The sequence below is a fragment of the Pelodiscus sinensis genome, chromosome 4 (assembly GCF_049634645.1).
Source record: "Pelodiscus sinensis isolate JC-2024 chromosome 4, ASM4963464v1, whole genome shotgun sequence".
Taxonomy (NCBI): Eukaryota; Metazoa; Chordata; order Testudines; family Trionychidae; genus Pelodiscus; species Pelodiscus sinensis.
The window spans coordinates 64,136,555-64,149,696 of record NC_134714.1 but is presented as its reverse complement, the minus strand read 5'-3'; the positions used below and the strand labels follow the sequence as shown (position 1 = coordinate 64,149,696).

The window sequence follows — 13,142 nt, the reverse complement described above, 5'->3', positions numbered from 1 at the left end:
ACGTTGTTTAACTACTTAACCCTTATACATATAAACATTCATTCATTCATTCATTCATTCATTCATTCAGGTTCTGTGTATTTGTTATAGTTACCAGCCTGGAAGTTGCTTGTGACAGAATACTGGCCAGGTATTCTGTACACTAGTGATGGTAGTGGGGAGCGAAGTCCTGATCAGATGCGCATCTGAAGCTTCTGGTAGGCTGGCAGCAGAACCTTGGACTCTGATTCCATAGTTTTTTAGTCCAGTTCTTATAGGAATTTTTTCCTATGCCAGTCTATGGAAATTGCTGCATCATGCTGATGTCTTCAGGGTGGCTGCCAGGTGCTCATCAGTGATCTCATCGGGTGGACCTCCAGTACTTGGTTTTCTCCACTTGACACCTTTTGGTTGCACTGGCACCTGACGCCTTCTTCAGCCCTTTGTTGCTGTATTCTCAGGCTGGCACCTCTCAGAACCATTCATTCATCGTCCAAGCACTCTCTTTCTCTTACATACATTCCCTAATTAATGTTTCCCATACAGTATTTTGTATAATAATAAAAGTTGTAGTTACAAAAGTTTCTGGGTGGTATTGCTTAAAACATTCTCTGAGTGCTGAGTAAAGTTACAATGTTTTAAAGAGAACAGGTGTCAATTATGTAACAATGCCCTTAGTCAATTACAGGGCTTGGCTCCCATAGCAGAGTTAGTGGCTTGACAATGCATTGTTACAATGTATCTCTGCAATGTCAATTTCAAGCAGCCCCCTTGCACAATCTTGAGCATGCCCTGGGACACGGGGGCGGGGGGAAGGGGCTGTTTCTGGCTACATAGGATTATATTCTTAACAGTTCTAAGTTACATGACCTAATACATTATATTCTAAAGGGGCAATAATAATAAATCTAAACATTTAACAATCTTAACAAATAATAATAATAATTAATAATAAATCTAAACACTTTAAGTTGTGGGGAACAAATTATGGGGAGTCACTTCCATTTGGGGGAATCATTTTCAATACATTAATATGTTATCCCTACACAGCTTCAACTTTTAATGGCTCTCTGCATGCCCCACCCTGCCACTATTGAAAATCCAGATGGAGAATTCGTTACCCTACTCCGAATTGTACATTCCTTTTGGTTCTGCATTGCCAATCCTCAACACCATCATCTCTGGCGATCAGCTGCTTAGCTTGACTTTTCACACCGTGGCTCCTCAACTCTTCTCTGTCGCCAGTTCCAGTCCTGGCACACTGGGCAGCTGCCCACCATGCAACCCCACCCTGGGAGCAGCTGGGGCTGGAGCTGCATGGTGGCTGAGGTCAGACCACAGTAGTAAAAACAGCACCACGGCCTCAGTTCCAGTCCTTGCATGTGGGATTCCACATGGCAGGCGGCTGCCTCCGTGTGCTGGGACTGGAGCCGGAGCTGTGGTGCTATTTTTAGTACCACGGCCCAGGCTCCAGCTTTGGCAGCCACCATGCAGCCCACCCTGACCACAGCTCAAGCCCTGGAGAAGGGCTGAAGCTAGGGCCAGGACTGCGTGGTGGCTGCCCAGTTGCTCCTGGGGTGGAGCAGCTCCCCTCCACACAGCCCTGCTCTGGAGCATCTGAGCAGCCATGCCGCGGTTATGCTAATGAGGTGGGCAGGAGGCAAATTGTTGGTGTGCACTTGTGCAGCACCCACATTAGAAGGGAACTGTGCTCTGGACTATGAATTAATATATGAACACTGGAGAAGTTCTAGAGGACTGGCAAAAACCTAATGTACCAATAATTATCCAGGTCACTCTGTTTACTCTTTTCAAATTAGTTTTACAAGGTCTGTTTCCCATAAACCCATACTGACTGGCACTAATAGCCTCCTTTAGTTCTTTATTAAATCTAGCCCTGTTTCAGGAATTCCATTACTTTGCTAAGGATCAGTGCCTTTCTGGCCAAGTCTTACAGAGTTCAGTTCTTCCTGTGCTATTTAAGATCTTTATCAGCAATCTGGAATAAAACAAAATAATTACTGATTAGATTTGCAGATGACAAAAAGATTGGGGGAGCAGTAAATAATGGAGAGGGCAGGTCACGGATACAAAATCACCTGAATTGGCTGGTAAGTTGGAGTCAAGCAAATGTGTTTTGGTGGTAGGGATGTGAATGGTTAACAGATTGCCTGATAACCATCACAATTAATGGGTGATGCTCATTGGGTACTGGTTAACTAGTACCTGGGAGCATCCCACAGCCTGCCATGGGCGGAGGGCTGCTCCAGCCCCTCAGGGATCAGGAGCTGGAACCCCCTGTGCAGGGGGGCTGTAAACAGAAGCTGTCCCTCCTTCCCCACACACTTAGGGCTGGTCTCCCTGCATGGGATCCCGCACAATCAGTTACCTTGGTACACCTAAGGTTTAACCAGCTAACTGATTACCTGGGATTTTGCATCCCTTTTCGATAGGTCCAAATTTAAGGTCACAGTCTTAATTTCTATGTACCTTCGTATTTAGCACGATGAAAATGATACTGGAGTGCAGATATCCAGTTCTGGTGTTTCCTGATTCAAGAAGGATGTTGATAAATTAGAGACATTTCATAGCAGAGCCACAAGAATGATTAAAGGATTAGAAAACATGTTTTTATAGTGAAAGATCTAAGGAGTTCAGTCTATTTAGTTTATCAAAGATGGTTAAGGAATGATTCAGTCAGTTTATAAACATTTACCTGGAGAACAGACATTTGATCATAGGGATGTTCCGTCTAGCAGACAAAGGGTATGACAGGATTCAGTTTCTGGAAGTTGAAGCTAAACAAATTTGTAATAAGATACAATTTTTTTTTTATGGTAGGGGTAATGAGCCGTTGGAACAACTTTCCAAGAAGTTGTGGTGGATTCTCCATTGCTGAAAATTTAAATCAAAACAGCATAATTTTCTAAAAGAGATGCGCAAGTTCAACCACACCCATTGAACTTGAAATAGAAATCAGTTCAGAGAAGTCTGATGGCCTCTGTTATGCATGAAGTCAGGCTATGTAACCACAGTAATTCTTTCTGGCCTTAAAATCTACAAATCTGTACTCAAAGGTCTTTGTAGGATCAAGGCTAAAAATGGGTACAGGATTCATTTCAGATGATGTATCAGAAGTACGGGTGTTAAAATGCAGGTATTTAACTAATTGAATAGTTGATGGAATTTTTATCGACTACTCGATTAGTCAATAGGCAGCCTGGCTCAGTTCCAGCTAGTGCTGGGTGCCGGACCAAACTCCGTTGCAGCTCTGCAATTTAAAAGGCAGTATTGGAATTTAAATTTAAAAGGCAGCCTGCCCCCTAGCTCCTATTGCATTTTAAATTGCAGAGCCACAGTGGGGTTTTGTCCCGTATCCGGCACGAGCCGGAACTGAGCAGGGCTGCCTGCCCAGCCAGCAGTAGCCCCTATGCGCGGGGATTTGGGACCTCCTGTGCACAGCGACTGCTGCCACAAAGCAGCCCCTGCCCGCTGCTGGGTTGCTGTGGACAAGGGCTGCTTTGCAGCAGCAGCCTCTGCCCTCCGCCTCTGATAGAGGCAGTGGGGGAGGACGAGCGGGCACCGCAGAAATGATGCTGGGGGGAACTGGCTTTTAAGTAGGCTCCCCCCACCTCTGGCTCCTGCTGTCCTCCTTGCTGCATCTATAGTTAACTAGTTGACTATTCCTTTACATCCCTAATCTGAAGCCCCCTGACTAAAAGCATAATCTTAAAATAATAAGCTTCAGTTTATTGTAGCAGAGAAAGACACTCTGAGGTAGGTCTGATTTCTCCCAGTGAATCTCTGCTGGCCTGGAGAAGCAAAGGACTTGTCCCTCTCTTGCATGGCTGCTCTTGCTCACTTGCTAAGACTCTATGTATGTGATAATGATGTTCAGTTGTAAACAGCAATCTCAAGCTGAACAAATGTATTTATACTCCTGGCTGGGAAGCTCCATATAACGGCTATTGAAGATTTTTATAGTTTCTTTGCTAAGATCAACTGCCCTTCTAAACAGTTCTTTTGGTTTGTGTCGTGTGTAATGACAGTGTCTCAAAAGGTATCCTTGAGCCACAAAATTTGAGGGGATATTTACATCTGAAATTTCAAGGTGGTGTAATTCTGGGGGATCTCAATCCAAAAAGTACCTGGAAGTGGGTCTGATCCTCTCTTCCCGCCCCTGCAAAGCTTCCATGCAAGGGAAATACAAGTCCTGTCCCCTTCCCCCCCACCCAGCCCAGCAGGTGCTCTCAAAAGTAGGGGGATATTGGACCCACCTCCACAAGTCTCTAGCTGCAGGAATACCCCTCCCACTGGCCAGGAGCTTCCTGTAGCAGAGGAAGGCACTCTGAGGTAGGGATGTAAACGACTAGTCGACTACCCGATAAGCATATGCTTGACTAGTAGCTTCTCTCCCCACCCTCACCTGGGCGGCTTTGCTCGTTTGCCCGGGAGCAAAGCCGCCCCGGGAATGGAACCCCCGCCGCCTGGGTGGCTTTGCTCCTGTCCCCCTGGTCTGCTGGGGGGGTCCAGCGGCTTTGCTGGACTCCCCCACCAGACCAGGGAGACCAGGAGAAGCTTTTCTCGCCCCGGAGGATATGGGTGGCAACCCGCTGCCTGTGAGCATCGGGGCGAGAAAAGCCCCGTTCGTAAGTGCGGATCCGACATAAGTCGGATCCGCGTAAGTCGGGGACTGCCTGTACTTCCTGTGGTTGCTTGGTCAGGCAAGCTGCAATATGTGCTTTCAGGGGCTCCTATCTATGGCTGTGTCTCACAACCCTCTCATCCACTGCCTCCCTCTCGTGCTACACAAAAGGGACACAGTGGGCACGTGCCGCCATGTGTTCTGGTCACCTTTGTGGGTGCCACAGCACTTACAGCATGGATCCAGAGCCGCTGCAATGCATTGCTAGTCTCATGGGTCTTGTGCTGCACCTCATGGCGCAGTACTTCCAAACTGCCCGCATGTGGCTTCAGCAGGACGATGACCAGCAGGGCGAACCCCAGTGTGGACCACAAGCCCTGCTCACTCAGATCCTGGCGCTCCTGCTGCTGAGCATGCCCCCTAATCCCCTAGACATCATGGAACAATGGTTCTGATGGCAGGAAACAAACACAAGCTGGTGGGACCACATCGTCCTGCAGGTATGGGATGTCCAGCCGTGGTTGCAGAACTTCCACATGCAGAAGGCCACCTTCCTCGAGCTCTCTGAGTGTCTTGCCCCTGCCCTCGGGTGACAGGACACCTGCATGCAACCCGCTATCCCCGTGCAGAAGTGCATGACCATTTCCCTGTGAAGCCCATCATACTAGACAGCTACTGCTCTGTTGGGAACCAGTATAGTGTAGGGATGTTAAAATGTGGGTATTTAACTAATTTTAACTAATAGAATTTTTATCGACTACTCCATTAGTCGATAGGCAGCCCAGCTCATTTCCTGCTCATGCCAGGTGCAAGACCAAACCCTGCTGCAACTCTGCAATTGAAAAGGCAGTAGGAGCTGGGCAGCCCGCCCCCTGGCTCTTACTGCATTTAAATTGCAGAATCACAGGGGGGTTGTGTCCCGCACCCAGCGCAAGCCAGAACTGAGCTGGGCTGCCTGCCCAGCCACCTGCAACCCCTGTGCACAGGGGTTGCTGTGGACAGGGGCTGCTTCGCAGCAGCAGTCCCTGTGCGTGGGGAATCCCTAAGGAAAGTTGGGACCCCCCTGGCACAGGGTGTGCTGCCATGAAGCAGCCCCTTCCCCTCCACCTCTGATAGAGGCAGCAGCAGGGAGGCGGGGATGGGTGGTACCATGGAGATGGTGCTGGGAGGGAACCAATTTTTAAGCCAGCTCCTCCTGGTACCAGCCCCTGCTTCTCCTCTTTCTGTCTCTGTTACAGAGGGTGGGGGGTAGGAATGCAAGTAGTTGACTTGACTACTCCTTTACATCCCTAGTTGGTGTGGGGAAATCCACAGGAGGGGCTGTGGTCATACAAGTAGCAGAGGCCATCAACCATGTGCTACTATAGAGGGCTGTCACTCTGGGGAATGTGGACAGCTTTGCTGGCATGGGCTTCCCGAACTGTAGGGGAGCCATAGAGGGCATGCACATCGCCATCCTGACCACTGTGCCTTGGACTTTATCAACAGAAAGGAGTGCTTCTCCATGGTGCTTCAGGCCCACATGGATCACAAGGGACACTTCACTGAATTCAGCATTGGATGGTTGGGGAAGGCGCACAACACTTATATCTTCCAGAACTCCTGCCTGTTCTGAAACATGCATGCTAGCACTTCTTTCCCCAACCGCACCATCAGAGTTGGAGAAGTGGACCTGCCCATTGTCATTCTGGGCAACACAGCCTACTCCTTCCTCTCCTGGCTCATGAGGCCCTACAAGGGCAGTCTGGACTCCAGCAAAGAGCACTTCAATGCCCAGCTGAGCTGGTACTGCATGGTCATCGAATGTGAATTCAGCTGTTTAAAGGGGAGGTTCAGGACTCTCCTAACCCACCTGTACCTCAGTGAGTGCAACATCCCCTTCATGGTGGTGACCTGCTATGTGCTCCACAATCTTTGTGAAAGCAAGGAGTAGACTTTTCTGCCAGGTTTGGGTGCTGAGGCTGAATCTCTGGCTAGGGAATGAGTAGTCGGACACCCAGCGCTTTTTTTGTAAACAAAAAAGGTGCCAGTACTAGGGTTGCTGAGTTTAAAAACAAAAAAAAAGGGCCTGGGGAAAACTTGTTGAGCAAAAAATAAGGGACCGGGGCCAAAGTGTGGTCACGGTCCCTTTCATTGCCGTGTGTCCTGTCCTGAGTGGACTTGCGTCCAGCGTGGCACGAGTGTTCCCAGGGCCGGCTGGGGGCTTTGCTGGAGAAAAGCAAGTGCTCCCAAAAAAAGGTACCGCTGCATACCGTCCCAAAAAAAGCACTGAGGACACCAGTGCCGTTCTGAGAGCACATCAAGGGGCTTTACTCGTCAGAGAGGCCTTGAGGGAGAGTTTCATGCAAAGCCAGTTGTGAGACTCTCCCACATATCTCTCCACAAGGGGCCCCTGAATGTGCCTTTCATTCCCTACCCCTCCCTTCCCCTGCCCTCCCTTTCCACCTTCCCCCCCCTCTTCTCCTCCCCTCCACCCTCCCGGCAGAGCAAATAATAAAGCCATCTTTGTTGCAAAAACAGGACTCTTTATTGGGGGGGGGGGATGTAGAATAGGGGAGGGACTGGGGAAAGAACCTGGAGTGGGGGAAGAGGGGTGGTGACTTAGGGATGGGACTGAGAGTGGCAACTGCCTCCGGGTGGTTAGGAGGCTTCGGCTGCCCAAAAGGTCCCACTGCCCCATGTTCTGAGACTCTGGTGGCCCATGAGAAGGTTAGGAGGGGAAACCATGGGTGGGGCGGGGAGGTGGCTGGTGGCCCATTCCATGCACAACACTATACACTCCATCACCAAAGTGAGGGAGGGGAGTGTGGTGTCGTGATGGCATGCCAGCCAGTCTCAGGTGGCCCCTCTGCTCCGGCTCAGCCCAGCACTCCTCCCGGTCAGCACCCCGCTCCTGGCACTCCTCCTCACTCCTGGCTGATGGACCTCAGGCAGATTATCTGCTCCTTCATGAGGTCCTTTTGGGTGCATTTCCACCTGTGGATCCTGCAGAGTTAGGTAGATGGCATGGGAGGTGGGGGACATGCCAAGCTTGCAGTTGGCCCACCTGCAAAGAAAAGTGAGAAGGGCAATCATCCCGAGCCCTAATCTCTGAGCAGACACCGAAGGTCTTGTTTCAGATGATGGTGATGAGCTTCGAGCAAGGCCATATGTTGCTTAGACAGTGGGCACTTTCCTGCAGGGGCACGGATGTCCCGGGAGAGCATCACAAACAACACCCACAGTCCGGAGACAAGCAGGCATGGGAATGTGCCAGCCAGGGTTGGGGCCTGTGGTCAGGAAAGGGCGACAGGACACCTTGGCTTCCTTCGGTGTCCCCCACACGTTGGGTCTGGCACTGGCGGCATCCCACAGAAAGAGAATGTCCATCCCTGCCTTCTGGAGGTGGGGGCAGGTGTTGGGGGAGGTGTGTGTGAGCAGCACAGGCCACTTCCCTGTAGCACTGTCTCCGGCTTCCCCTTCTCTTCCTCCCCCGGAAGGTTCCCATGCATGGGTTCAGTCTCCTCCACATAACCATGCTTGATCAGAAGTGGACACTGCCTGAGTGTGAGCATGACCCTGTGCTGTGTGGGGCACTGCTGTGGAGTTTCATGACCCCAGACTCCTTAGTGGTGGCTTGTCATGGGAAGGTGTCCCACCACAGAGGCTGGAATAAGACAGGCCTCTCCAGGAACCTTGTGACAAGAACCAACGGGTTCCTGTATGAGGGTCATTGTGCTGAGTGCCCTGGATTGGTCCTCCAAGTGCATGCAAGTGTACAGGTTGTTGTGCGATCCCCAGGTCAAGTTGGCTGGGAGAAGAATGCCCAGCCTGTCACCTGCCCCCACATGTAGATAGGGAAAGTTATAAACTCAGCCTGGGAGACTTCCTGGGAGGGGGGCGACCGGCTCCAGGGTGGGGAGCAGGTCCTGGCTGGTGGGCACAGTCGCCTGGCTGGCCGCTGCCACCACTGCCGCCGCAGCCTCATCCTCCACCACCCTGCCCTCCTGGGCATTGGTAGAGTATCTGGGTGTGCCCTTTGTTGGCCAGACTGCCAGCAATCTGGCCATAGACGTCGGCATTCCTTTTCCTGATGTGGGGATCCTGGAGGTTGGTCTCTTCTCCCGTGCCTGCAGAGGGCCCCGTGGAGCTGGACTGCTCTGGCTAGATCAGTCCTTGTCCATGGCCGGCCTTGGCAGGGAGCTGGCTGCAGAGCCTGCAATGAAGCCTCCCTGGAAGTGGGACCAGCAGTCCTTGTCAGCCCCACTCCCAGGGAGCGGGCTTCACTGTGGCAGCAAAGCCTCCTCCCCTAAGCTCAGGGCTGGCAGTGAATCCTCCCCGGTATAAATCTCATTCTACTTTATACTGCAGAGCCTGCGGTGTGTAACCATGCAACCACTGGGATTTTTAGTAGTTACACGGTTACCTTTTTAAACAAATTTTTATATCCTAAATGTATATTGAAATAAGGTGCTTGAGAGCTAATCAAAGGAAGGAACAAAAGTTTTATGAGCTGGGGACAAAAGTGGCCAATGATGTAGCAACGGTAGAACAGCATAATTGCTGGCTTCTTTTGAAACTTATTTCAGGCAATTGGTCTCCCACTGTGTGTGATGTAATCTCTTGTTAAAAAGTTACTGCCATATTTAAAGTGCCGTAGAAACAATGAGTCCCCTAAACACTTTTGTGTGAGGTAGATATGTATTATTATTATTCCCATTTTATGGCACAAACTGAGGGAGAAGTGACTTTTTTAACACCACACATAGTAGCAGACTCTGCAATAAAACTAATCTGAGTGATGATCTTTCCTGATGCCATACTTTTTGAACATATATGATTTGAACATATATAATTGGTTTAATTTCCAAAGTCAGACTCTTTGTTTCTAATATCTAGGTACCAACAGTTAGGCCTGTTTGTAACAGGATGAAGATACACTTCAGAAAAGAGCAACAACTTTACTGTTGATTTTATTAAAAATGTCTTTCTGCTTAGAGTTTTTTGTTCCAAGACATTTTGATTTCATGGTATGTGTTTGGGAAACCTGTTTCACACCCCACATCATCCCAATTTTCCATTGTTCTTGGTGAATCTTTTGGTTACTTCAGTAATCTCTAAACTATAATCTCTTTTGACTTGGAATCCTATTTTTCATGGTCTTCTGTGCTTAGCATCTTTTGGGGTTCTATAAAATAATAGGCAATACATTCTCCCAGGGCACCTAATTCTTTCTCTGCAGCCTCTTGTAATTGAGATGGTAGTAATGGGCACATTTTGTTCTCACCCAGCTGTGTGTTTGGAGGCTTCTGTGCATGAGGAGAGATTTGTTCTATGGCCTCGGAGCTGGGTGCCAAAGAGGATGGCAGCTGCACAGAGCTGGCGAAGCCCCTCTATCTGCAGTGTCTGGAGAAAGCTCTGCGATTGGATCAGTTTCTACGACAGACATCCACCATCTTTAACAGGAGTATATCCAGGTACCAAAAACCTTCTGTCTTAGGCTGGGAATACCCAGCCTAATCTACACTAGTGCCAGGATCCTATGCTGCCACGATTGATATGTAGGGGGTCGATTTAGCAGGTCTAGTGATGACTCATCAAATCGATCACAGATTTGCCCTGTACTCTACCCCAAATAAGAGGAATAAAGCCAATGGATTGTGCTGGAGGTGGGAGCAGCATGTGAAGCATCTGCCCCCTCCCCCAGGCTCACAGCTGTTCATATAGATACCTGCAGCATCCGCTTTTCTCCGAGGTGTGGGTGATGGGGGCAGGCAGTGAGCCTACCTATGACTCCCCTCTGCGTCCACCGGCCAGATCTGAGGGCTTGGCAGGCTGGATGAGGCCCGTGGGCCGTTTTTTGCCCAGCTATGGAATAGACCCTGCTTTTCCAAGGATTTTTGTATTGTGGACTTTTTACCTCATGCTGATTGGTTACTTCGCTGATTATTAGTTCAGATATAATGGTCAAGAATTCTTTTTCTAAGCTTTTACTAAAAAGTAGGTTTATTTTATTAAATCTTAAAATTAGTTTTGCAGGGAATTGGCCCTTAATCATTTGTAACATCTCAATACTGTCGTCAGATACCAAATTGTGTGGTAGGAAACAAATAGAAAAACAATTTTTTTCTCTTAAAAACAAACCAACCATTCTGCCATCTTTGTAAAGCATGTTGAGATTTTCCAATGAGAAGTGCTGTGTAAGTGTAAAATATTATTACATGTACTAGTTAAGCGCGACTTTAGTAAATCTGTTTAATTCAGACATTTCACTTTCTGTATGGAAATTTATGTGAAATAAAAGGTTTGTGGGGAAGGGGGCAAGTTAGGAAATTGACTACTCATAAGAAAATGTAAAAAGGAGTAGAATTTTTTTATCACTACTTAGTGCTTTTATGATTTCTTTTGTTACATTATCAAAGAGCAATAGTATAGTTAAGGGTAAGCAGACCTTTCTGTTCAAGAGCTCATTTTTTAAAGTTCTCAAAAATACATATGAATATATATAGGCAGATGATTGCTTAGAAAACTTCCATGAAATATCAGAGCAGAAATAGAGTTAATGATGCAAACCTGTGATTATTTGCTCCAGTGCTTAAGTTACAGGCTCTCCTTCAAAATAACCCATTTAAAAAAAATCTGTTCTTTTAAAGGCTTCCCCCCCCCCCCCTCTCAGAGATGAGGTGTGTGTATGTGTGGAGAAATGTAGAGAGAATCCACATGAAACTGGTATCGGTGGATTTCTCATTTCGTTTAGTGAATGCCACAGAGAATCATCTGTATAATACTATTTCAAAAGTTGGAAATTTTTCTGATTTTGCAAACGGGTTCACAACTGTTGGTAATCAAATCTTAGATCAAGAGTGGGGAACCTCAGGCCCGGGGGCCAGATGCATCCTTTGACTAGCGTGGATCCAGCCCTTGAGGCTCAGAGTCCTCCTCCAGTATTGGGGAACCTGCAGTGGTGGTCCAGCCTGGGTCCCCCTAGGCTCTGATGTGCGAGGAGAATGTGGGGAAAGTCTTTCTCCTTCTCAACTGGAGGTCACATCAGTGAGAGTTTGTTTTGGGTTTTTTTGCTTCTCACTTGTGTGGGGCCTCCGACTGATTTTTTTTCTCTGTGGGTCACTGCATCCCAACTCAAAAAAGGTTCCCCACCTCTGTCTTAGATGGAAGGATAGAAACAAAATATGACCGTGTTTCAAAGTGTTATATAATACAGGCACATCCAGTTTGGCTTAAAATGTATTATGCCAGTGGGGAACCAGGGTAAGTTTGGTGTAATTTTGGAGTCATCGGGTCATGGGTTTTCTACAATACAGCTTCTAAAGAGACTAGCTCTTACTTTTCAGTGCACTCTAAATGCGTGTTGAGGCAAATTACCTTGAAAATAGTTATGCCACAGAATAATAGATATGGTGAATTTGGGGTTACCTCAGCAGGGAGTTCCCAAAATTTCACTCTATTACCTGCTTTTAATTTTCAGGGTGTCCTAGAATCATGCGCACACACAAAAAATTAGGTCAGGAACTGAGATTGTTCATTCTATAAACACAGCATTAAGAAACATGGGGGCATTGAGAATGGAAATGACACATGAGACAGCTATGTAGTGTTGAGCAGGGTTCCTTCTCAGCTTTAGGGAAGAAGCATGTTTCTCCAGCTGCAGCAAGATCAGTAGGGAACTGCCACAGCAGGGGGGGGAGAGACATGCTCCCTTGGTCCTAGCAGTAGGGCCCAATTAAGAAAGGTGCTTTAAAAGCTGGGGCTCTGGGCTGCAGCCTATAAAGCCTTTATCTTCCAGTTCACATCCATCCCCCCAGAAGGAGCTGCGTCATTGCGAGTTGTCCCTGTGCTGCCCTCGCCTGGAGGTTCTGCCCACACAACTCCCATTGGTCATGAATCATGATTCCTAGCCAGTGGGAGCTGCAGGGGGTGGTGCCTGCAGGTGAGCGTTGGGCAGTATGGGCCACACAGAGCCACCTGTTTTCCCCCCACCATTAAATGGGAACTGCCCCAAGTACACACCGCAACCTCTGGCCCCAGCCCTGAGCACTCTGCCATATCCTAACTTCCTCCCAGGACCCTCTGCCCCAGCCCTGAGCCCCCCTTCCTCATTCAAGTTCCCTCCCCAATTCTATACCCTAACCCTGAGCCCCCTCAAACACCCTGACTCCTGCCCAGATCTTTTGCCCTGAGTCCATTCTCACACGCAAAACTTCTTGGCCACAGCCTTGAGGCCCCTCCTGCACCCAAATGCTCATCCCCCCCTTCCCCACATACACTCTAAACTGGAATGGGGGGAGAGGTAGAATAAGACATGGAGAGGGAAATGTGGGAGTGAAGGGCGGAGGGCTAGAAAAAAAGGAGATATGGCAATTATTGGGGGTGGAGTGGGATTATGGCATGTGGCACTCCTTCAGCAGCAGGTGTGGCTCCCCAGCTAAACAGGCCCAGTAAACTCTGACCCTGAAAGCCTATACCCCTAACCTGGACACCCCCTACAACCTCCATGTGATGTTGCTGTTGACTCATTTTCCTA

General features: G+C 48.6%; 1 protein-coding gene across 1 annotated transcript in view; it reads left to right on the top strand.

Moving 5' to 3' along the window:
• INO80 (INO80 complex ATPase subunit) overlaps positions 1–13,142 on the top strand; it is a 147,461-nt gene that overhangs the window by 15,094 nt on the left and 119,225 nt on the right. Inside the window, exon 2 of the mRNA XM_075927122.1 lies at positions 9,895–10,080. Coding sequence (XP_075783237.1) covers positions 9,938–10,080 — 143 coding nt within the window. The 5' untranslated portion in view covers positions 9,895–9,937. The remainder of the gene's footprint in view (positions 1–9,894; positions 10,081–13,142) is intronic.